The 26,108-nt window shown below is 41.5% G+C and overlaps 1 protein-coding gene across 3 annotated transcripts in view; it reads right to left on the minus strand.

Moving 5' to 3' along the window:
• Positions 1-25,215, minus strand: part of LOC145351477 (follistatin-related protein 5-like) — a 490,544-nt gene extending 465,329 nt beyond the window's left edge. For 2 of the 3 annotated variants that reach the window (XM_080201073.1, XM_080201071.1), the window contains exons 1-2: positions 25,032-25,215; positions 13,639-13,774 (exon numbers count right to left, since the gene is read on the minus strand). In XM_080201073.1, the coding sequence (XP_080057199.1) occupies positions 13,639-13,764 (126 nt within the window). In that variant the 5' untranslated portion in view covers positions 13,765-13,774; positions 25,032-25,215. Of the gene's footprint in view, positions 1-13,638; positions 13,775-21,580; positions 21,615-25,031 lie in introns of those variants that run through there. The other variant, XM_080201072.1, reaches the window with a different exon arrangement.
• Positions 25,216-26,108: the final 893 nt, after the last annotated feature.

Genomic DNA, 26,108 nt, shown 5'->3' on the forward strand with positions numbered 1-26,108 from the left:
ATATTGCTACCAAAGTGTATAATCTCACATTTATCCCCATTATACTGCAATTTGTCAACTTAACTGAGTGTCAAGGCCTTGGATAAAATAAAGATAAAAGAATTAGATAAAAGGAAATATTGATATATGAAGTAGTTTAGCAACAAGGTAACAGATATTCACTTAAGTGAAAGTAGGGAACAATAGAATATAGATTCATAGATGTTAAAACTATAGAAGGTGGGAATTTAAAGTGTAATTATAAGAATGCATGTCACACTTACATGCTAAATCATGACTTCTGAGATGAGTAATTTGGATAGGATAAGACCAAAAGAGATAAGCGAGATAAACAAAGGGAAGCATTGACAAGTTGGGCTGAAAGACCTGTTTCCATGCCGTAGACCACTATGAGTCTATATCTGTGGCAGGGAGAGCTACTGCAGAAAGAAGCACAGCAGATGAGCAACTAAGATCATAGCCACATCCAGTTAGAAACAGAAACTCTCTTGAAAGCAGGCTTCTGTGCTGAGAAGCCAAAGCTTTAAAAACCCAATAGATGCTGCCCTGAACCAGAAGAAGGCTTCCTAAAATAAAAATACAAATTGTGTGTGGTAATTTTTTTGCTGGATTTGGCTAGTAAAGTTAAACTTTATGGGTGCTGTTTAGGGAAAAGGAACATTCTCAGAATTGAGAAACATAGATAGATGAGGAATAGGGTTAATTCAAGTATTCTGTCTATGTAACCATTACTGTGGTTAATTTAGTTTTGTATTGAGGAATTTCCCAGTCTGTGTTTTGTATTTTAATGAACATTCTGTTACTTAAATGACGACATCAAGACTAAAGTTTTCCTCACTGGTTTGCATATCTTTCCTCACATTATACCAAATTGCAAATTAAACAATTAAGAACCAGCATTCCTAGTTAACCTTCAGGGTTTTGGGTTAACTTCACATCTACTATCATAGGGGGTTATAACACTGAGCGATGTACTGTTTTCTTGAGTTTTCCCCTTTGAATGCAAATATTTGTATTGTTTCTCCTCCTGTACCTAGTTGTGCAAAAGGCAGACTTTCATCTGTTTCCATGACAAGGTTTTTTTTCCCTGGAAGTCTCCAGAGGCTAGAGTTTGAGGGACACACTTGGTATCAAGCGTGGCTGACCAAGATTCTGTCCCACTCCTGCTGCCTGCCATTGGAGTGTTGGAAGGATTTTGCAGGTCAATACTCGACCTGTTTGGCCACTTCATGAATGCATTTTCCTTTTCCATCAAGTCCTGGGGAGGGTCTCAAAACTAGACCTTCTGCAGGGACGCTACCCACTGTGCCACAAGACTTCCTCAATGCTATTACTAATGAGCATTATTGATGAATCCTTTGAAGTGTAAACTTGTACTCGCTTGCTTCAGCTTGGCTTGAAATTTGCACTCAATGACCTTCCTAACTGAAACAGATGCTGGAAATCTGAAAGAAAAACTGTGTCTGACCTTCCTAACTAACCCTGGCTAGGGATTTTAGCTAATCATGTGAGCCAATAAACCATTATATCACTGCAGACAGAAAACCGATAATTTAAATATAGAAGTACAGAGGGAGAGAAGAGAGGAAAGGGGAAATTACATGATGGTTAATTTTGGGGATTGGAACTCATTCACAGAACTGCTTAAGTTTTATTCATACTATTTACAACAATTGAATGCCTCAATTATGTAACTCTGTAAGTCAGTCCTGCTCATCAATTAACTGCCAGTTCAAATTACTGAACATTGGGCTCATGTTTGAACAAAGACATTCATGTACCGAGGACTGAAGTGGGAAAAGGAAATGTTAAGCTTGGTGATGTTGTTCAGATTCATTCTGAAGCATTTCGTTGGCATATTCAGATTCTGATCTCGTATGGGAAACAAAATGTTCTTGCCATCGATTAATCACATGTGGGAAACGTTACATTTGGCAAGAAACTCTTCCCCGTCTCTCACAGTTTTCTCACTTTATCCCCTGGTGTTTGTGGCTGACGTGTGGATGTACATGATTCAGTGGATACCTGCAGTTCTCCAGAGCCTCAGCCCACCGGCTATCGTTGGTGTATCTGCCTAGATAGTGAGTAACAGCAAGTTATTCAGTTACAGGGAGTACCACAATCTTGACAGATCCTATATTAATCAATCATCCACACCAACAGATGCCAGTGCATGAATAAAAAATGGACATGGGCCTGAGTTTTCAGGATGGTGAGCGCTCAGCACCTGCCTTCCTGAGAGTGGGAGGGGAATGTATCCCTGCCGTTTCTGACAAGCCCACTGACATTTTGCGCTCAGCTAATCATGCATTTACAGCAGACAGGACTTCTGTCCACACTCAGATAATAAAAGTCCTGCCTTGGAGAGTTGCCAGCTGTGGGAGGGGGAATCTCAGTGTCAGGGCATAGGCCAGGGAGCTGGGTGGGTGGCTGTGATGGTGGTGGGGGTGGCGGGAAAGGCATTCACATGTTGCGATCAGGTGTTTGAAAATGCTTTATGGGCGGCACAGTGGCACAGTCATTAGCTCTGTTGCCTCACAGTGCCAGAGACCCAGGTTCAATTCTGGCCTCAGGTAACTGTCTGTGTGGAGTTTGCACATTCTCCCTGTGTCCGCGTGGATTTCCTCTGGGGCTCCAGTTTCATCCCACAATCCAAAGATTTGCAGGTTAGGTGGATTGAGCATGCTGAATTTCCCCTTAGTGTCAGAGGGATTAGCAGAGCAAATATTTGGGGTTACTGGTGGGATTGTTGTTGGTGCAGGCTTGATGGGCTGAATGGCTTCCTTCTGCAATGGAGGGATTCAATGATTCTATGAATTAATTACTACGTTCTAAGTGATGTCAGTGTTGTAACGTTAGAAACATTGCAACCAATTTGCACAGAACAAAGTTGCAGAAAAAGCAATGTGTGATTGACTACATTATCTGTTTTTAATGATATTTGTAACGGGATAAATATTGGCTAGGACAGCAGGAAAAACACCCTGACTCTTCCCTGACATATTGCCTTGGGATCTTTTACATCCAGCTGAAAGGCAGGCATGGTCTTGGTTTAAAGTGTCCTCTGAAAGTAGGCACATCCCTAACAGTGAATCATCGGAAGATCAGCCTAGATTTCTGTGCTCACATCTCAGTACAATGCCAAGCTGAGCACTTGCTTATTAAGTCATTCAGGATATCAATGCCATTCATTTATTGCAGTATATATTCTGTCTGAATTCTTCCTCTGATGATAAAACATACTGACGTGGTGGGGCACACAACTTACAAATCATGTAAATTGCTTTCTTTGATAATGACAGAATCAGTTTATTAAAATGAGAGGCATGTTTTATATAGCTTTTCTGGTACAGAGGGAACCACAAATACAGGTCATGATATATTGCACAGTACCATGTATTAAGACCTATGCCCCACATTGCACCGCTATGCTACAGGTACCTCAGGACACCAACTCACAAGGGATTATTAAATCATTCCATTAGGTAAGAAGCTATATTCTCCTTCAAGATTTAAAGTGCTATTTCATTTGCAGAAATATATACTGCCACTGAACATTAGTGTTACTCAAAAGGTTTCAGCATAAATAACTGTAATGTCAGCTTGCCTCCCACAGTATGAATGATTTCACAGAATCACAGTTGCAGCAAAGGAGGAAGCTATTCGGCCTATCATGCCCAAGCCACTGCTCTGCAGGTCCAACTCGCCTTGTCCAACTCTCCCACCTTTTCCCTGTACACCTGCATTTTTTTTCAGGTAAGTCACTTTTGAAGGCCTCAATTGGATCAGTTTATACCATGCATTGAAGCAGTGCATTCAGATACCAACACTCATTGCATAAAGAAAATATTTCTCATGATTCCATTATCTCTTTTGCCAATTGTCTTAAGTTAGCGACATTCTTCCCCGGTCAAGAGGAACGATTTCTCCCTATCTACTCCTGATGCCTCTGGATTTTGCACACCTCTATCAGATTTCTTCTTAATCTTTCCTTCTCCTCAGAGACCAGCTCATCTTCTTAAATCTATATATGTTATTTATGGAACTGTTTTTGTGAATCTGTCCTGCACCCTGTCAAATGCTTTTACATCCTTGCTAACATTTGGCATCCATAACCAGGCACAATACTCAAGTTGAGGCCAATCCAGGGTTTTTTTTTATGGGTTATCATAATGTCCCTGTTTTTGTCCTATGTCCTATTGATAAAGCACACAATGTGTGTTTTCCCGACCTGTCCTGCCACCTTCAGTAATTTGCGCACACATGAACGAGATTCTCTGGTTTCCCAGCCACGTGTTTCTTGCTGGTGGGAAATGGCATGTTATTTGCTAGTGGTGGGGTTCTCTGGTCCGTTGATGTCAATGGGAATTCCCATTGACGTCACCCCATGCCAGCGGGAAACCCACAAGCAGTGGTGTGCTGCCGGCAGGACTGGAGAATCCTGCCGGTGTAAAAGTCTGGAGAATTCCAGTCATATTTTCAGTCCCCTCTGCTCTTTCAGAATTGGCTGTGTTAATTCATATTGCTTTTCCTCAGTCTTCACACCAAAATGAATTTCAGCTGCCACTTGCCTGTCCTTTTGATGTCTATCACTATTCTCCTCATAGTTTCTGACAGTTTCAAGTTTTGCATATTCTGCAAACTTTGAAATTGTGTCCTGCAAGCCAAAATCTAGGTAATTAATACAGACCTGCATGGATCCTAACAGCAACCCCTGAGAACCCATGTCTTTCTCCAGTCTGAGAAACAACTGTTAGTTACCTGCCATCCAGCCAACATCCTGCCGCTATTGTCCCTTTTATTCTCTGATCTCTGAATTTGCTCACAACTCTGTTATGTGGCACTTTATCAAATGCCTTTCAGAAGTCCACTTACATCACGCCAACCTCATTATCTTCCTTGCTAAAACTTAAATCAAAACCTTACCAGGGCAGAGTCCCTTCAGTCATGATTGCTTTCTGCAGTCAGGATCTTGGATTCTGGCAGCTTTTATTGATGGGTTTAAGACTGTGCCGATCTTTAACCAGGCCTGTGGTAATAATGCCTTACAATCAATTATGTCATCCAGTCGCAATTGCCGTTTACCTTAGGAACTGTCTCCTCAGGTTAAAGTTATCTTTCCATGCCTGCTTTCAGACTAGTTAAAATGGTGGGGCTCAAAATTATATTAGAAACATCACACAGAGGCCCTTGCCATTTTAATCTTTCCATCTTGTACTGTTGCTCTTTATTAGGAAGAGTTAAAGTTCCACTAAATGTCCATCTATTACAAGATTAGATTAACATTGTCCAGCAGTATCACAGGGTCGCCAATGTATAACTCAATTGTCTTTTGCTATGACATTGTACTGAAGTTGGCATTAAGCTTGTAATGTCACATCAGCACCTACTTGGATGAGTGAATTGTACTCATTGTAAACTATAATTGACAGGGTTTGAACAAGGCCCACTATATATTACACTTTTATTTAAAATAAAACATTTACCGCAAGAGAAAATCACATAATGTATAGCACATAATAAGATAATGTTCCTCAACTCGTCTTACACTCCCAGAGCTTATAGCTGTCTGTTATCTTGTTCCACTGCACTGATCACCACCACAGATAAATGGAAGAGACAAGCTCTTTCTATGTATTGCCTTTCATTATTCCTGTGGGTGTTATTTCAAAAAATCATGAGCCCATCAATACAATTGCTTGGCATCAACCATAGTTAGCATTTCATAATGGAGCTTCATCTGGGAAAAGTTGTAGCAGAATTATGATCTAAAATGCCAATTCCCCCCACAACTCCCCCTTTATTTTCAAGGTTACTGGGTAATTTCACATGTTATGCTTCCCACAGCACAATTATACTTGGAGTTAATGTTAGGTCACTTTATATGCATCGACTGGACAACTTAAAACCATAGAAAAGTTACAACATAGGAGGTGGTCATTTGGCCCATCTTGCCCATGTCTGCTTGAGAACACGCAGGTCCTTTCTAATCCCACCTTCCTGTGCCTGGCTCATAGCCCTGTGGCTTACAGCACTTCAGTTGTAGACCCAGGTATTTTTAAAAAGAGTTTAGGGTTCCTACCTCCACCATTAGTTCAGACAGTAAATTCCAGACATCCACTACCTCTGAATAAAAAATGTCCTTCCTCATGTTATCTTGAATTGATATCCCCTGGTTCCCAAATTCTCTGCCAAGGGAAACAATTTTATCCTGTCCAGACCAGGGCTAGAATTGCATCTCCTCCTGTTGGGTTTGTTGCTAATTAATTATCCAATTTAAATTCGAAAAGGTTATGTCTAATATGTTCAACTTTGTTTGATGATGCTTCTGTTTAGCCCCTTGAGGTATTTTATTATAAAAGTTCTAAATAAATGTAAGTCGTTGTATATTGCAGCTCATTAGATTATAGTAATTCATTTGGAAATCCTAATATTTTCAGAGATATTAAGCCACAGGAACAGGATGTAATAAAATTGCAGCTTTGCAATGGAGAATACTTCTAAAGGTTACTGTCTCATAGGTATCATCTTAGATTAAATTAGTCACCTAAACATGCCTTAGAAAATCACTAAACAAAGGCAAAACATAATAAGGACATAACAAAGCATTAAAATAACTAATTTCACAACATTTATAATTAAATAAGTCACAAGTTTTGGCTCATGGCATGACCTTTTTTAAAAAAAACTATTTTATCTGTGCAAGTTCAATCGCACTTTGCAAGCCTAGCTGACAAAATAGCATGAAATCATTCACACAACAGCTAGTGTCGCATAAGCAGAATTTCAACTAAACCACAAAAGGAGATGGGGAAAATTCACATAGCAAAACTACTTAAGGCAAGGAAACCAAGCAGACATTTGTAACACTGCCGTTCTAATGATCAACTCTATTATCAGCAACATAACTATAACTAACGTTGCCAAAAAGGTAAATCTACCTTTCAAATAATATACATCTTATCGGTAACTGGGAAACATTTTCAATATTTGCATTGCTCTGCTTGTTTGCTATAGTCCTATGTTTTCCTTGAACACATGTGCCTTATTGTATAATTCAAGTGGTTCAAGGTGACAACACCTTGCCAGGAAAGTTTCCATGATAGCAATAATACTACATAATGTGGCAAATTAAGTAATCACGTGCTATAATAACAATGTAATCACTGACAATAATTAAACTTATCAAACTGGATACATAGATTAGAATGTAAGAAAGCATGCAACTAGTAGGAGACAGTTGGCACACTGCACAGGTCACATTTTCCCCATCATGAACTCTGCATGACTAATTGCATGAAAATTGCATTTCTTTTTCTGCAATCCTCAAGGAAAGCCAAGCAAATTCCACAATCTCTATTTCTATTACAGTCATATTACTCCAGCTTTAACGGTTTTGTTCCAGGCATTTTGATGGCCACGGCACAGAAATGAGCATGTTACAGAGTATGTTAGCACCTCCATCCATACTTGTCTGTAAAACCTTTAAGTCCATTCTTAACTAGAAATTTAACAAGTTTACTTTTGAAAGAACTAATTGGCACATCACCAAAACCCTTTACAGGAAGTCTGTTCTGCGTATCAATTCTTCGACAGGGAAATATTAATTTTCCTTACCTTCACTCAAAGCGCTTTAATTTCAGACTCTTCTTAAGATGCATGCAATTAATTTTAGACTCTAGAGTTGTCACATAATCAGTTGCCCTTTATGACCCTGCCTCAGTGTCCTTCCCAGTAAGGGAAATGTAAAAGAACTGGGTGTATGTTAAGCGCCAAGTCCGCAACTTCTAATGCTCTGCCCCTACTGAAAGTTAAAATTAGCCCCATGCTTTCCTGTGGCCAGTTGAAGTTTCATAGAAGTAATACAAAATCACTGATGGGAATCAAACTAGTTCAGGAAGATACTGAAAGGCAGCAAAGTGTCAGTGTGAACTTGGCACTTACCATATTTCATCACAACAAAACAGCAATCAAAGCAAACAAAATGTTAACCTTTATTGCCAAATGAATGTAAATCTAAAGCCATCATTATGAAGCAGTATGGAGACCTACTGCTTAGGCCACACTGTAAACATCTCATTCATCATTGATACAGAACAAGAGAAACACTGGAGTCCTAAAAACACTGCCTACAAGTGGAAAGAGACTGATCCCTTCTGTCAGAGACTGAATTATGGGGAATTATTAAAAAATAAACTTGAGACTGTTCAGGCTTGAATGAAGGTGAATGCGAGGGAACTAAAATGAATGCAAACAATATATTGAGCAGAATAGGAAACATTAACCCCGAGCATTCAAATTAAGGACTATTGAAGTGCACTCACTGAAGTTGCAAAAAACACAGCAGCAAGCTTGCATTCAGCAAAGTCCCATGAATAGCAAAATGAGATTAATTATCAGTTAGTCTGTTTTTGTTAATGTTGGCTGAGGGATTGATAATAGCAGAGATCCCCAGCTTTTATTTAAACAATGCCAAGGATATATTACGTCCACCTGAGCCGGCAGATGGGCCCTGCACTGTGGCATCACATCTGAAAAACAGCAGCCTGAACTTTTACTCTGTTTGGCACCTACGCTCGGTGAAAAGCCTGTTTCCAGCCATGGTCGGCCCCAGAATGAGATTTGACACTGTCTGGCCAATTATCATCGTCCAGCGTGAAACACGCACTGGGGAAGGCTGAGCACTGCAGGGTAGGGCAGAATGAGAGTACTCCCTCAGGGGCACAGCAGAGCTCTCTCAGGGAGCTGCAGACTTGTAAAAATATACGTTACAATGGAAAAAGTTTTGGCAGCATATTCCAACACAAACCTCAGTAACCTTTTTAACTTTATTTTGGGCTGCACAGATTATCCTGCCCTGGATTGAGGTAAAAACTACCTGGCCAATCAACTTGCCCGCTAACCATAAAAGTAGACAGGTCACAGGTCAGAAGTGGAGATGTTTTCTAATGATTGCACAATGTTCAGCACCATTCGTGACTCCTCAGATACTGAAGTAGTCCATGTTCAAATGCAACAAGATCTGGACAATATCTAGGCTTGGGCTGGCAAATGGCAAGTAATATTCACGCCAGACAAATGCCAGGCAATGACCATTAGACACTCTAATCACCGCCCCTTGACATTCAATAGTGTAACCATCACTGAATCCCCCACTGTCAACATCCTTAGGGTTACCATTGACCAGAAACTCAAGTGGCCTCACCACATAATCACAATGGCTACAAGAGCAGGTCAGAGGCTAGGAATACTGCGGCGAGTATTTCACCTCCTGACTCTCAAGAGCCTGTCCACCATCTACAAGGCACAAGTCAGGAGTGTGATCCAGTGGGTGCAGCTCCGACAGTGCAGTGGGAAGTTTTCCATAACACTCAAGAAGCTTGCTACTGCCCAGGACAATGTAGCCCGCTTGATTTGTACCACATCCACGAACATCTACTCCCTTCACCACCGATTCTCACGAGTAGCAGTGTGTACTACGAAAATGATGCACTGCAGCAATTCACCAAAGATCCTCAGACAGCACCATCCAAACCCACAACAACTTCCTTCTAGAACAACAAGGGCAGCAAATACATGGGAACACCACCACCTGCAAGTTCCACTCCAAGCCACTCACCATCCTGACATGGAAATATATCGCCATTTCTTCACAGCCACTGGGTCAAAATTCTGGAATTCTCTAATGGCATTGTGGGTCAACCCACAGCATGTGGACTGCAGTGCTTCAAGAAGGCAGCTCACCACCACCTTCTCAGGGCAACTAGGGATGCGCAGTAAATGCTGGCCAGCCCACGCCCCATGAATGAATAAAATAAATTGTGTTCAATTGACCCCTTAATAGGCTAACTTGCCCGCTTGATTGTCGATAGGCATACTTCTGACTCTCATGTGCCAGCCGATCAAAATAATGCCTGGGTTTGTGGTGATGTCAGGATCCATACCTAATCTTTTTTTGTGCAATTTCATATGGTTCTGGGTCGGGTATTCACTTTCCCAGCAATATAAAATTCTAGCCAGCATCTCTGACAGTGCAGCACTCTCTTTGTACTGTGCTAATCTAGATTATGGACTTAAATTACAGTATGTGGCTTGAACCCATAACTTTCTGACTCAGTTGAGAATATATTGTAGATGCAAGTGGGCATGGCAGCACAGCTCTGCCTGAGAGTGTGGTGGAGGCCGGTTCAACTGAAACGTTCAAAAGGGAACTAGACTGTTATTTCAAAATAATAATGTGCAGGGTTATGGGAGGAGGCAGGGAGAATGAAACTCAGTGAGTGGCACATTTGGAGAGCTGATATAGACATGATGGGCTGAATGGTCTCTTTCTGCCCAGTTCTGTGATCCTGTGATTATAGAATCTGCTAAATTTTAATTTCTATTAACATTGGTCTAAAATCCATGTGGTAAATTGCATCCTTTGAATCTAAATGCCAAAGGTTCAGGCACCAATTAGAAGCAACTGACCAGTTATGCTTTTTGACCCTTACTACAATACATCACCTTTCTTTTCTGCAGTCAAATCCTTCTCTGGAAACATTCATAAGCACGGGCACAGTTCCACCTCAGCCACAAACCCTGGAATTCGCTCCCTAAGGCACTGCACCTTGATACATCTCCCATCATCTTCAAGGGTCTCCTCAAAACCTCCCATTACACACTTAGCTATTGGTCTACTTTAACATGAGCCCAATTATCATTCACTCTGTGAAGTGCTTTGGGAAAGCTTGCAATGATAAAGAATAAATACAAGTACACATTGTTGTTGCATTGCAAAAACAGCAGGTAATCATGAATATTCCATAAATCTTCACTATTTTGTGCATTATGCTTTCCAATCTGAATGTCCGTTAGCCATTAAACAGACACACAGGTGCCATTTTAACTAACATTATTTGAAAATATGACAGCCACTGAATCTAAGGATTCTCTTTTTTTTCTACAGGAAGCATTTCAAATCTGCATAAACTCTTGGTTGAAATAGGTCACGTGAATCAAGAGCTTCTAACTCACATACCTTTCAACCAGCTATCTGGCTGCATTTGGAACAAAAGAAGGAACAAGAATTCACAGAGACCACACACTCTTGGAGAATTGACGAATCAGGTGACAATGGGCCTGATTTTACCATCAAGTTGTGCCCGTTTTCGAGCGCGAAAACTTGGTAAAATCGGACATGAGGTAACATGATCCGCGCCCACCTCCACGCTGGTTCCCCCTTTGCCAAGGCCAAAAAATGGCCGCGATTGGGACCGTGCCCAAAATGGGCGCGATGGCCATTTAAATGCATTTACATGTATTTAAATTGACTTAATGGGCTGCATGTCCAACCCTACTGGCACTTCCCCCTTTACCAACGAGTTTGCCCATCCGGAATTGGCGCAAAACAGACATGCTCCATAAACGTCCGATTCAGGCACTCCAGCTCGTGAGGAGGTAAGTGCCGAGTGTCCGATGGCTCTCTGCTTGAGATCAGCGGGGAGAAGTGGGGGCCGCTGCCGCTCTGCCTGAGATCAGTGTGGAGGGGGGGGGGTGGGGGGGGTGCGGTCTGCTACCACTCTGCCTGAGATCAGTGAGGGATAAGGGAGAAGCTGTTGCCACTCTGCCTGAGATCAGTGAAGGGGAGGGGGGTTTTGTTGCCACTCTGCCTGTGATCAGTGAGGGGAAAGGGTGGGTCCACTGCCACTCTGCCTGAGTAAGAAGTCTCACAATGCCAAGTTAAAGTCCAAGAGGTTTATTTGATAGTAAATGCCACTTGTTTTTGGAACACTGTTCCTTCATCAGGTGATCTCTGCCTGAGATCAGTGAGGGAGAAGGGGGGGTCCGCTGTCACTCTGCCTGAGATCAGTGGAGTGGGGACGGTTAAGGGGGAGTGGGGCCCATGTTTGGTCTGGGTGGTGGAGGGATAAGGGGGGATCAGTAACGTTGTGGGGATGGGACAATGTCTATGGGGACCAGGGGGAAGTACTTTCCAGCCAGGGAATGATGTGGCAGGGGAGCTGCTTTCGACCTTTTTTTTGTGCATGCGCAGCTGGAGGCGCCGATCGGAGCTGCAGGATTTTGGGTGAGTCAAACCCCACCCACAGGCTTCTGCAGTGAGATTCGGAATTGCGGATACTTTTTTCAGGCAGAGTGCATATGGGGGCACCTCAGAAAGGGTCTTAAAAGTCATATCTCAAACACTCCCAGTTTCAAGTCCGCCCAACACTTAGAATCAAAATAGTAAAATAGGGCTCAGTATCAGCAGAACAAACTACTAGAAAATGAAAGCTTTCAAATTGGGATGGTTGAACTCTGCAATAGATCCTTTGGTCTTCCCCTCTTCCTTTACCCAATGACAGAAGCTCTATGCACAAGTGCAGTGCCCAAAAATGTCCAGAAGTTTTATAGCAAATGCAGAAATCCTTTTAACTATACACAAGGTGGATTTATGTACAAGTATGAAGTTAGAATTAAGAATTAGTTCCTGCCAATATAATCAGGGTAATTTACCCATTTTTAGAATCCAAATCCATTATTTCATGCCTTTTCTTTCTGTCCCCAAAGTTAGAGAATTTTTTAACAAAGCACCTCCCATGAAATTTTCATAGCACCAATATGAATATTCATTGTGCAAACACCCCTGGTTAATTGAACAGAATGTTCAAAAATGCTTATTTTCAGTAGAGATTGATTAGCCATCCTTGTATGAAGTGTGTGACCATCTGGCTCCGTATTTGGGATTTTATTTGATGTGGCATTTTCTACACTACTTAACCCATGCCTTCATCTTCAGAGCTTAGATTCCACAATGAATTGAGCCATCTTTTTGTTGATTTGTGATATTTCTCTGTTAACAGGCTTGTAAATGGCCAATCAATGGTTAATGTAAAAATAGGAATGCTGTAGCTAAATACTTTGAGATCAATGGTGCTGTGATTATTTTTTAATGAACATTTGGTTGGGGCAGTAGTCTCAGCTTTCATCCCGTGTGAATATAGGTTGGTGGCTATTGGGAAGGATGAGAATCAGCAAAAGTCAAGTCAGAAAAACTCCTTTGTCAGGCCAGAAAGAGCAGCAAAGCTCTCCCTAAAGTCCTTCTTCAACACTTTCCTGAGTAGCCACCAGCAACTCTGTGCCCAGCTAAGAAGTGGATGAGCAGCATCTAAATAAACCCCAGGAGTTACAATGAGTGAAGGCCTCATGCGGCCACTGATGGGTGGGAGATTAACTGGTTGTATACTTACCCATGTAAAATCCATGCATCCATGACCCACTACACCAACCCTCACCACATGCACGTCTGCCTCACCTATCTAGTACCAGGGATCAGATTTGTAGACCTTCTCTGCAATGCTTCCAGGGCTTGAATATCAATTAAAATACATGGGAAGGAAGTGAAAAATAAATGCAATCACCTTGTCCACATTGTGAACCAAAAGCATACAACTTTGCACACTCACTTTAAACCCACAACAAAGCTCTGAAAACGATGTGCAGACTGACAAACATTATAGGGTCCAATTTTGTGGCTTATTTGGTTTTTGTAAATAGTTTTTTGCAGAGTGCTGGTAATTCTTAATTTGAGATAGCTCATTTATGGCAAACTTATGTAGCAGTCAATCAATAATGGGCAGCTATGTAAAGCATTATTACCTCCTGTGGGAGTGAGGCTCCATGTACATAAAGCTTCCTAGCCGTTTTCTTTTCCAACCATCCTTCTGCCATCAACAAGCAAAATCCAAGCAAGGAAAGAAATGACCATGGTACATTAGACTTCATTGGATCAAATCTGTTAGAAACAAGATAACAATTGTCACTCATTGTTACTCTTTCCAACATTTTCTTTTTAATAAAATTGGCTTTGACTATCTTAATGTCTTCTGTAGTAACTCTTTATCATGAACATTGTGAGCTTAGACATAGTTATAATACTAATCATACACTATAGTATTAACCATACATGAGTACTTAATGACAGCTTTATAAGCCCAGATACCAAATGCTGGACATTCCATTGGATTTATGAAAACTAAGCAGATAAATAGGATTGGAACTGGAATCTCAGAACATTTTGGTACAGTAATAAGATTGGATAACAGAATGAAGATTTTCATGACATTAATACTTTGACAGCAAGACTCAAATTTGAAATTAACATAATTTGCAATGCATAACAATGGATATTATTAGAGGACTGTTAGAGGAAGTCAGAGAAACCCTGGGATGAATTCAGAAAACCCTGGGATTTAAAAACTAATAAAATAACTAAACAAGGGAAATTAACTTAGAATAGGGGCCACAATGTGCTTTATACTTATTTTATACAAAAGTACTACCTGCATAGACACACACATAACTACTTCTATAGAAATGAAACATGTATTTTAGATTTAAACAAGTATTTTTGAATGTATTGTGCACCTTGGCTAAAATGCAAACTGCCCTGGAGCAAAATGGGAAGAAATTTAAACCAGGCAGGCTACATTCTTTGGGAACAATAGATCACATAATACAGTTATGTTATCAGAAGGAACAATAAGCCTAATGTTATTTAAAATCTACCACAATAAGTCTTGTATTTTTATCATCTCACTCTTAAGGCGCATTGAGAGCAATTCAAATACATTATGCTATTATATCGGTGGAGATAAACTCCTGATAAATAACTTCTCCTACATTAAAATCAATGCAGTGCTTTTGAAGTCATTGTTGCAAAGGGCTTTGGACCTTCCTAAGGTTAGGAAAGGTGCTTTGTGTTCTGGCATCTTGAAAATCCCACAGAACGAAAACAAAAGATTTCAGTATTATTAAACACAAAGTTTCACTGTTACATAAAGTAATACATTTGTTTTGATACAGCACATACCAATGTGTTTTTGCAGCCAATGAAATACTTTCCAAACAAATACAACAGACAATTTATGCAAGTAATAATCCATAAACAAGAATGAGGTCAATGGCCACCTGATGAACCTCAATCATTGACTGAGAGTTGAATGTTGACAAGGACGTCCCTGAACCTTCCCTTGAAAAAAAAGGATTTTTTTTACCTTCACCCGAACAGACAGGTGTCTCTTTCAAAAAAGAGCGCCTCCAGCAATGTAGCACTACCTCACTACTACGCTGAGGCATCAGCCTAAATCATCCATTTTATATCATAGGCCTTGAACCCAGGTCCATCAAGCTCAGAGGCGAGTACAGTGCCATTCAGCCAAAGTGAGACTGTAGATAGAATTAATAACACCAGAATATCAGTTTTGCCATGTATTCTATGCTTTGGCTCTACATTAAACCTCAGTTTAGGGCAAGTACAAATCATAGTTCAGTGGTGCAATTCACTCATGAGGAAAATTTTACATGGTCTCTCCATTTCGTTCCATGATTTTGATGGAAAGTTGGCAAAAGCTCTGGAAAAATGCTGCAAACATTGTTGCATATTTTCTCCAGAGTTTCAGTCATTCTATCAATGAAGTAAAAGTAAGCGATCAGGAGAACCTTTGCAGACATTTCAGTTATCTCATTAAAAAAAATCACTCCACCATTCTGCGGGCTCACTAAATAGATTAATAATAAGTTGGCAGGCATCCTGCTGAGGTGATGAGGATGCCTAAGTACATGATGACACTGCTCATATTAATCAATACTTGCAGAGAACTAAAAATGCATCCTTATTTTCAATGTAAAAAGCACAGTAATCTGTGCTAGGCAAGTCAGCAGTACTCCACAACACTGTTGATGACTAATATCTGGGGACCTGAAAAGGTAGACCTGTATCTGAAGACAGAGCTTTTTCTCACTCGGATCCACATAAAAATAAGCCGCAGACATAATAAGGAGCATGGTGCTGACATGCTAGGGAGTGTGCTGCTCCCTGTACAAGCATCCATGTGAATTGCACAGGGGTTTCAGGTGCTTAAATTAAACTGTGCATCAATGCAACCTAAGCCTACCTCTTGTCATCCAGTCAGCACCTAAAGGCTCAGGCTTAGGAATAAAGGCTGTGACCCTGTAGAGAGAAAGGATGCATTTCGACATCAGGCAAGGTGAATTTTCACTTAAAAAGCTGCAGAATTTGGAAATATGAGACAAAATCAAAATGCTGGAAGCAGACAGCATGTGACAGTCCCTGGGGAAGAGCAGACAAGTTAATAATGTTTTAGGTATAGCCCTTTATTAGGACTAGAAAGATAAATCACAATGAACAGCAATTATGAAGGAACAGAATGAAAGGAAAGGAGGGTTATGGAATCATAGAATCCTATAGTGGTGAAGGAGGCCAATCGGCCCATCGAGTCTGCACTGACAACAATCTCACCCAGGCCCTATCCCCATAACCCCATGCATTTACCCCAGCTAGTCCCCCTGACACTAAGGGGCAATTTACCATGGCCAATCACCTAACCCGCACATCTTTGGACTGTGGGAGGAAACCAGAGCACCCGGAAGAAATTCATGTAGACAAAGGGAGAATGTGCAAACTCCACACAGACAGTGACCCAAGCCGAGAATCGAACCTGGGTCCCTGGTGCTGTGCGGCAGCAGTGCTAACCACTGTGCTACTAATGCTGCCCCAAGGTTGGGGGGAATATCTGCACAAATGTGAAAGGCATTAGAACAACTCAAAGTGCTAAAATGTAATTAATTTCATTTTGAAATGTAATTAATAATTAATGTTATTAATTCTATCTAGTCTCACTTTGGCTGAATGATACTGTACTCACCTCTGAGCCAGATAGACCTGGGTTCAAGGCCCATCATGTAAAGCAGAACATGATGGAAAATGCCACATTGATAATAAGACAAATTGGTAAGAAGAAGCATGACTAAAAAAAAATACTTAAGGGAAAGTAAAAATATGGGAATAGATCACACTGTGGCAATGATGGTAAAGTAGGTAAAGTGGTCTGAAATAAAACCAGGAGCAGCATGCCTGTGAAGTACAATACAGGATAATATCAATATCATATAGACTGTTGTGCCAGCACAATTTTATGACAGAGGTTCAAGCTCTCATGCCAAGCGTGAGAATCAACCACATTCATGATCCTTCCAGACAAATTAATCCCCAGCCCACCCCATCAAACACAAGCAGGTTTGACTGAGGGCCCCAAAATAGCACAGAAACACGTGATTGCCATATATTTGGTTGGTCTCTTTCGGCCCACACATTAATCCGTTCCTAGGTTCATCAAGCAGGCTGATTGCACGAAATCACTGGAACATCAGAACTAGGAGCAGGAGTAGGCAATTCAACCCCTCGAACTTGCTCTGCCATTCAATACAATCATGGCTGATCTAATCTAGGCCTCATCTCCACCTTCCTGCCACTCCCATTACCCTTCATTCCATTGCTAATTAAACACATAAAAAATCTTCTCCTTGAATGCATTTGGTGTTCCAGCATTGCACTTTGGGGTACAGATTTCCACAAATTCATGACCTATTGACTGAAGTAATTTCTCTTGATTTCTGTTTTAAGTCTGCCACCCGGTAGCCTAAAACTATGGCCTCTTATTTTAGAATGTCTAGCAAGGGGAAACATCTGCTTTATGTCTATTCTGTCAATCCCCTTTAGTACCTTATATACCTCAATTAGATCTCCTCTCACTCTTCTGAACTCCAGTGAGTAAAGGACTAAACTGCTCAATCTCTCTTCATAAGATGAGTCCTTCATTCCCGGAATCAATGGAGTGAGCCTTCTCTGAGCATTTATATCCTTCCTCAGGTAAGGGGTTCAAATCTTTGAGCAGTTCTCTAGATGCGGTCTCACCAATGCCCTATATAGGTGCAAGAGCATTTAGCCTAATTTCTTACTCTAGCCCATTAGCAATGAATGCCAAAATTAAAATTGTTTTCTTTAGTACCTGCTGCACCTGCATATTAACTTTCTGTGATTGAGGCACAAGGACACCCAGATCCCTCTGCACCAAAGCATTCTCTTTCCATTTAGGTAATAAGTTGCCTTTTTATTCCTCTGACTAAAATGCATAACCTTACACTTATCCACATTAAATTCCATCTGCCAAATTTTGGTCCACTTACCTAATCTTCCATATTTAATTTTAAATATCTTATTTCTTCATTTCAACTTGCTTTCCCACCTACTTTAGTGTCATCTGCAAATTTGGCTATGGTACATTTTATCCCTGCATTCAAATTATTAATACAGATTGTAAATAGTTGTGGCCAAGGACTGAACTCTGTGGCACATCAATAGTTGGAGTTTGCCGACCAGAAGAAGATCCAATTATCCTCACTCTTTACTTTCTCTTGGTTAGCCAACTTTATATCCAAGCTAATATTTTACTCCCAACCCCATACGATCGTACCTTGTGTGCAACTTTTGTGCAACAATTTATCAAATGCCCTCTGGAAATACAGATCCAATATATCCACAAGACGCCCATTATTCCCTTTGTCGTAGTTACAGGAAGGATGAGTATCACAAGACTGAGGAATGGAGATTTTTACAGATCTGTAAGAGTACTGGATATCACAGAGTGAGGGGAGCAGTGAATGTCAGAGAGATATCAGAGACTAGAGGTTAATCCAAAGAGGTGAAGTTTGATCTAAAGCCCACATGTAACCAAAAACCCCAATGATGTGAGTTAATTATTCAATCTTTGGATTTGTAGACCTGATGATTGTCTGTCCATCAGATGCTAAGCTGACCAAAACAAAAACATGAAAATATTATACTGATTATAGATAATAAAATAATCATAGAAGCCCTACAATGCAGAAGGAGGCCATTTAGCCCATCGAGTCTGCACCAACAACAATCCTACCTCGGCTCTATCCCCATGAACCCATGTATTTACCTTGCTAATCCGCCTGACATTATGGGGCAATTTAGCATTGCCAATCAACCTAAATTTCACATCTTTGGAGTGTGAGAGGAAACCAGAGCACCCAAAGGAAAAAATATGCAGACAGAGGGAGAATGTGCAAACTCCACACAGACAGTGACCCGAGTCTGGAATTGAACCCAGGAACCTGGCACTGTAAGGCAGCAATGCCGTCATGTCACCCCAAATTTACAGGAAAATAAAGAATTAGGAAGAAGATGATGCTTTTTCAGCAAGGATTTAGCAAAGAGTGCATTTGGTGACAATTGCTGAAAACTTAAGTTTCAATGACACAACAGATGGAGCATGGAATGAACAGTCGACCTGAGCTAAAGAAACACAGGGTGCAAACAGGGCTGCATGGCTGGAGTAAATACACAGCTAGGGCGGTGCAATGATCTGGAGAATGTTAAAATTGATTCACTGCAGCATAGGAAGCCACTGGAGTATGACAATGATGGGTTTCATGGGTATGGGCTTAATGCAGACTGAAACGTTCAGAATGCTCCCTGGTAGCGATGAACACATAGCAAAATAAAATTTAATTCCTAATATTTGATAACCTGCATTATAATTTATGTTGATGCCAAGATATGATCTATTGGTATTATTAAAACAGAGGCTCTGTTCTGACTAAACTTGATTTCTTGATACACCAGTGACATATTTATATTTGACACAGTATATTTTGTGATAAAAGTTCATTTTCTTCTGTCCTAAGAAGATTTTAGAGTCAATATGGCTATAATGCACTAAAATATATACAGAATGCATTTCTCCCTTCTACCAAAATCTTTATAAAATATGGAGCTATGCATCTAACATTTCTTTAAAAATCCTCTCTCTCCATGATCTTACCATGGCCAGCCCCATACCCTTCATTCTGGCCTCAAACCTTTCTGCCTTTCTCTCTGCTTTTAAAAAGGTTTTGGAAGACCCGTCGCTCGAGCCATGCTTGCCATCACTTACTGTAATTCTCACTCTGAAGCTTCTATTCCTTTCTTCCAATCTGAAGTGTTTCAAAATGAAGCTCCTCACTAGAAGTGATTTTTCTTTTGTGAAACACACACACACAGGTTTGTATTAATAACCAAGCGTCCAAGTGACTATTTTGCAGTTGCGTCGCCAGTCGGTCAGGATTACTAATATGATTGGTCACATCCTTTGAATATAAAAGGAGTTAAGTGGCTTGATAATGTGAAATCATTGTCTGTTGTACAGTTTAAACTAATTTATGGTAAGTATCTCTGATGTATAAAGTGGTTAATGAATACCAGCAAGAGGATTTCAGAAGGTGATGATTGCATGGGATGAGATAAATAGCACACAATGATGCAGCAAATAAAGAGCGCAGTTTTGTTCCTGGATTTGCAATTAAATTGCGATGTGAGTCATGACAAGAGATAAGCCTTTTCCAACCAAACTTCAGTTTCCTCTTCTCAGCAATGCTCAGGGGAGCAGTGGCATCACTATAATTAACTTCAACCTGGGAACTGGGAACAGACTGATTCCTGAGAACTGAGTTCTGCTGAGACATGCACGCGTAACCTCCAGACTATACTGTCCAGTTTCCTGGATAAGTGCAGCTATGACAACACTCAAGATCGTTGACCCCATCCAAGCCAAAGCAGCCCACAGGCTGCTCCCCGCACCGCCACCACCACCAACCCCCCCTCCCCGTCAGCATTCATTCCCTCCAGCACCGATGCACAGTGGCAGACAATTTAAAAGTTAGTTATTTATTAGTCACAAGTAAGGCTTACATTAACATTACATTAACACAGATGTTACCGTGAAAATCCTCCAGTCACTGCACTCTGGTACCTGTTCAGGTCAATGCACCTAACCAGCACATCTTTCAGAATATAGGAGGAAACCCACGCACAGACAGGGAGAACGTGCAAACTCCACACAGACAGTGACACAAGCTGGGAATTGAACCCGGGTTCCCGGTGCTGTGAAGCAGCAATACTAACCAATGTGCCCCCCCGCCCCCCCCGCCCACCCCTACAAGGTGCATTGCAGGAACTCACCAAAGTTCCTTAGATAACACCTTCCAGACCCGCAACCTTTATAGTCTAGAAGGACAGCAGGCTCATGGAAACATAACCACCTGGAAGTTTCCCTCCAAATCACTCACCTTCCCAACTTGGAAATACATTCACCATTACTTCACAGACACTGGTTCAAAATCCTGGAACTCCCTAACAGCGCTGTAGATGTGGCTGCACCGCATGGGTGTGCAGCAGTTCAAGAAAGTAGTCACGTTTCGACAGAAATTGATCAGCTCTTTAATACTCTCAACACTCCCACACCTTCCAGCTACTCTGTGAAAACATATTTTCTCCCAACAGACCTCCATTCTCTTGCTTCAATTTGTTTTCACAAGAACATCCGACTGCAGAGGAACTTATTAGAAACACAGTGCGGGTGCGGTCTGAGAATCAGCGGATGAGCCTGTTTCTCAGCCTTCTGCTGGAACATCCAAATCATTGAACAGATCACCCATTGATAGCCCAACCACACCGTAAATGGTTGAGAAATGATGCGAGTGGTCCGACTGAGGATCGGTATATTCTGGTACCTTTATGTAAAGACTGCACAGAACTAATTTGTTTTTTTTAAACGACAGATTGTTTTCCAAGGGCAGTCTGTCTATATAATACTAACTATTCATCAAAAGCTGCAGACTACACCTATCAACCAGGATAGTGTTAGTACCCGGAAACAGATCATCAATATCTTACCATGCAATGATTACATTTAACTCATTAATAAGGGGGCAGCCTCAATAGAATCGATTCCGGGCCATTGAAAGAGAATCCAACATTGGCAAACCCGTGGTTGCCCGCTTAGCGGAAAGGTCCCGGCTCTGCCTCTGCTAAAAGCAACAGCACCGGGAGTTCGGCTCTCTGAGCTGCTGGAGGAAATATGGTTTGGCAGATGGTAAGGTGGAAGTATTGAATCATTTGGAATACGGAAATAAACCTGTGCTTCAAATTCATAATGTCCTCCAGTGCTGCGGGAATGTATTAAGACAAAGGAACCCAGTGCCGTCCCCGAACAAAATGTCACATCACACCAGCGTTATTTTATTATGGTCAACCACGAAAAGACTAACATGCACTTGTGTTCTGGGAGGGAGGTTGCTGGAAGGTTTTAAGGATTTTCAAAGTGGTTTAAAATGATGCGGGCCCCTGAGTCCGAGGGTCACAGTCTAATGGCAATTCACGTGCAATCCGGAATCGCCGGCACAGATCTGATATTTTATCCACTTTAGCCCCTCCACAATCTCCCCTCACATTGCTCCACATAAATGTTCTCCCAACAACACACCTTTCGCATCCGGATGTACATTTACACGGATATACACATAACCCTGACACACAGGTTCATAACTCTCGCCATCCTCATTTCTGACTCAATTTAATGCGAATGTCTTGTTTCAATAATTGATAGCAGTGTGTCCGTGTTCAGTCGGGCAGGGGAAGTCATCTAACTGAACGGGAGCTAAGGATACATTTCAGCACTGGTGCGCGAAGACAGCTCATTGGCGGTCCAACATCCTCACCACAGCGCTCTCTCTGAACTGGCACATCCTCCACAACCGCTTAACTCCACTGAGACAATACTTTCACTGAATAACCCATCCCCTCCAGGACACAAAGCTACTCTGGCTACTACAGCAGCACATAGCTCACCTACTGAAACTCTCACTCAGACTCGAGGTGCTAGGTGCTCCCCGCTGCACTATGTACTCCACAAGTGTTGCTTGAAGACACATTATACCAAGTGTAAAAATTAATCCAGCTGCACCTATTTAACGAATGACCAAAAATGTTCCAAATCAAATCCGCCTACGCGTGAAGCACCCGATTAATCTTCCTGCAAAGAAAACTCCCTCAAATCTGTGAATAAGTCAGTTGGTGCAAACATCAAGATTGCAGCTTTTGTTAAAATTCAAATGAATGCGTTCATGATTAATTTGGCTTTCGATATCGCTTGGCATTCTAGATATTGTCAGTCTAGATATTGTTATTCCAGTTATTGTCATTTAGGTACTGACATTCGAGTTGTCATTCTAGATAATGTAATTGCAGTTGTTGTCAATCTAGATATTGTCAGCTTAGATATCATTCTAGATATTATCAGTTTAGATATTGTCATTCTAGTATTTTGCCAGCCTAGTTGTCACTCAATTGGTTGTCATTCTAGATGTTGTCAGTTTAGATATCGTCAGTTTAGTTAATGTCATTCTAGATATTGTCGTTCTAGATATTCGTATCCTACTTGTTGCCATTCTAGATATTGTCGTTCTAGATATTTTCATTCTGGATATTGACATTCTATTTGTTGCCATTCTAGTTGTTGTTAGTCTAGATATTGTCATTCCAGTTATTGCAAATCTAGATATTGTTGTTCTAGATATTGTCATTTTACTTGCTGTCGTTCTACTTGTTGTCATTCTAGATATTGTCAGTCTAGATATTGTCATTTAGGATATTATCATTCTACTTTTTGTCATTCTAGTTGGTGTCATTCTAGATATTGTCATTGTGATATTATCACTCTAGTTGTTGTCATTCTGGATATTGTCACTCTCGATATTGTCATTCTAGCTATTGCCATTCTTGATGTTGTCATTCTAGATATTGTCAGTCTGGATATTGTCATCCTAGATATTCTCATTCTAGATACTGTTATTCTAGATATTGCCATTCTACTTGTTGCCATTCTAGTTATTCTCATTCTTGATATTCTCAATTTAGGCATTCGTTTGCTATTGGAATTTGAGGTCATGTCTGCGGACGAGATTTCCACTCAGCCCAGTATGTAGTGAATACCCGCACCTTCCCCCACCCCCACCCCCCGCTTTTTTTATACGTGGTTCGTCTCCTTAAGTTGCTCCAATACTCTGCACAGCAAACTCCGGGAGCTAACCGGTATTGTGCCAGTTTCTGCGCGCATCTCGGATAATTGCTTCGTTGAAGTACAAAATCCCCGAGACTGCGAGCAACACTAACAGGAGCCCATCAATCTAAAGACTGGGAAGATAACCTCAATCCTTCAGTGGGACTAAACCAGTTTTGTTGTAAAAAAGTTGTGCCAAACATGAAATAGCACCCATCCTCACTGCTCCTGCAGAGCTACTCAAATGTAGAAATGGTATTCAAGTTCGCATCTACAAATAAATTGACACATTGGAGACATGGTAGATAGAAAGGTTACTGCATCCCCTGGGGCCAATTGATAATCGAATGAAGAATGCTAAACTCTTGTCGTTTTCCCCAGCTTGCTACAGGAGGCGGGGGTAAACAGATATATGAGTCTGCTTCGCCAGAAATCGCCACTCAGTCATGACTTTCAAGAGGCAGGATATCTTGGAAGTTTTTTTTCTCTCTAAGGATGTTTTTAGGTCAATGATTGACATGCACGCATTCTTTCAGTCTGAAAGTCGGTCGAATTAATCGCGACGCATGGCAGAGCTTTATGCACAAGTTATCATGCACAGTGTGATGGCTTTGCCACAATGTCCCAGATAGTTTAAATCTATCAGCGGCACATTGCTGCAAGCAGTTGGATAAAAACTCAGGGCGCTGATTCAACATCGTGTGGTTTCAAAAGGAAAGTTCAAGTTGCAGAAGCTCACAAGGCAGGGGCAGAATTAATAACAAGACAACTAACTTCCAGCAAACATCCATCAGCTGCAGTGCCGCCTGTTAAATTAATCACCTCGGTTCACGGTCAGATTTCATTTGAATTTCTCAGCAAATAAGATTGAAATCATTTTTTAAACACGCTTACAACAATGTAGTAAGTACCCTTGGAGAGAGCGAGGAAAAAACTGGGAGCTGGTACTAATTCGATTCTCCAAGTGCTGGCACAGGCTCCGTGGGCCGAATGGCCTGCAGTGCAGTGTCCTCTACAGTTTCAATGCTGAGAGAAGCGTCTCCACTGTCCTGTCGAGAATGAAAACTGTCTGGAGTTAAGACTTTGAGGAATATTATTGCTTCCAAGTGCTCCACTCAGCCTCCTGACAAATAAAGTCAACCAAGGTTCCCGGGCGGTTAAAACAAGGGAATTTATTGTGACATCTTGTTCCGATGTGGTAACAGTGAGACGTTTAAAACACAATGCAGGGGAAACACACACACACACACACACATATGCAGCGGTGACACTTGAGTTTTTTTTTACCTGCAAAATAACCCGCAGTCACTGGAGAAATCCGAGACTTGCAGTCAGTCACAAGTGAGGAAAAGGCAATGTCAAAGATTCCTCGTGTGTTGTCCAGAAGGATGTGTGGTCGCGATCAACGCGGGACTGTGGGCAGTGAACGACCTGCTTTGGGCTCAGGGTCGGTATTACCAACTGCATTAGCACCACGCTTTGCATCGCCAGCCCCAGCAGCGCCCACCTCTCCTGCTCATCTTTATGCCAACACGCTCCACCGCTCCGGCACACCCATCACTCCTTTCCAGCCAATGTCTGCGGTGCCCTGCACACAATATATTTGCATGTTGCCCGCCTCCCATCCAATACCTGGCACTGGCGTTAGGGTCAGTCCTTGATAAGTTGAAGCTCAACGATTCAGGGCACGATAGCGAACTAGTTAACTCCCGGCTTCTGCTATTCAGAATGGATGATGCAGACTGTGTGCGAGGTTGAATTCATAATATCTATAGACAAGATATGCTAATTTTTTTTTTACCGACTTCAAGGATTTACTCTGAATCGAAATGTTGATAGCCTTTTGCTGAACTATCTTTGACAGTGCAATCTTGCCCCGACACTCTGTCCATTTTATATTGTGCTCCCCACCCCCCTCCCCAATCCCAATTCTGACTCATGCTGCGATGGGTGACTGGAGAGCAAATTTCAAATTGTAGAAACTCTGCCAAAAGTTGCTGGCTCACCTACTATGCATATAAGATCATAAGATATAGCAGCAGAATTAAGCCATTCTGCCCATCGAATCTGCTCTGTCATTCAATCATGGCTGATATGATTCTCATTCTCCTGCCTTCTCCCTGTAACCCCTGGTCCCCTTATTGATCAAGAACCTGTCGTAAAGACACTCAATGTCTTTGCCTCCACAGCCCTCTGTGGCAAAGAGTTCCACAGATTCACCACTTTCTGGCAGAAGAAATTCTTCCTCATCTCAGTTTTAAAGGAGCGTCCCTTGATTCTGAGGTTGAGCCCTCAAGTTCTAGTCTCTCCCACCAGTGGAAACGTCCTCTCCACGTCCACTCTATTGAGGCCTCTCAGTTGTCT

Source organism: Carcharhinus amblyrhynchos, chromosome 13 (assembly GCF_965287045.1).
Source record: "Carcharhinus amblyrhynchos chromosome 13, sCarAmb.v2.hapA, whole genome shotgun sequence".
Classification (NCBI taxonomy): domain Eukaryota; kingdom Metazoa; phylum Chordata; class Chondrichthyes; order Carcharhiniformes; family Carcharhinidae; genus Carcharhinus; species Carcharhinus amblyrhynchos.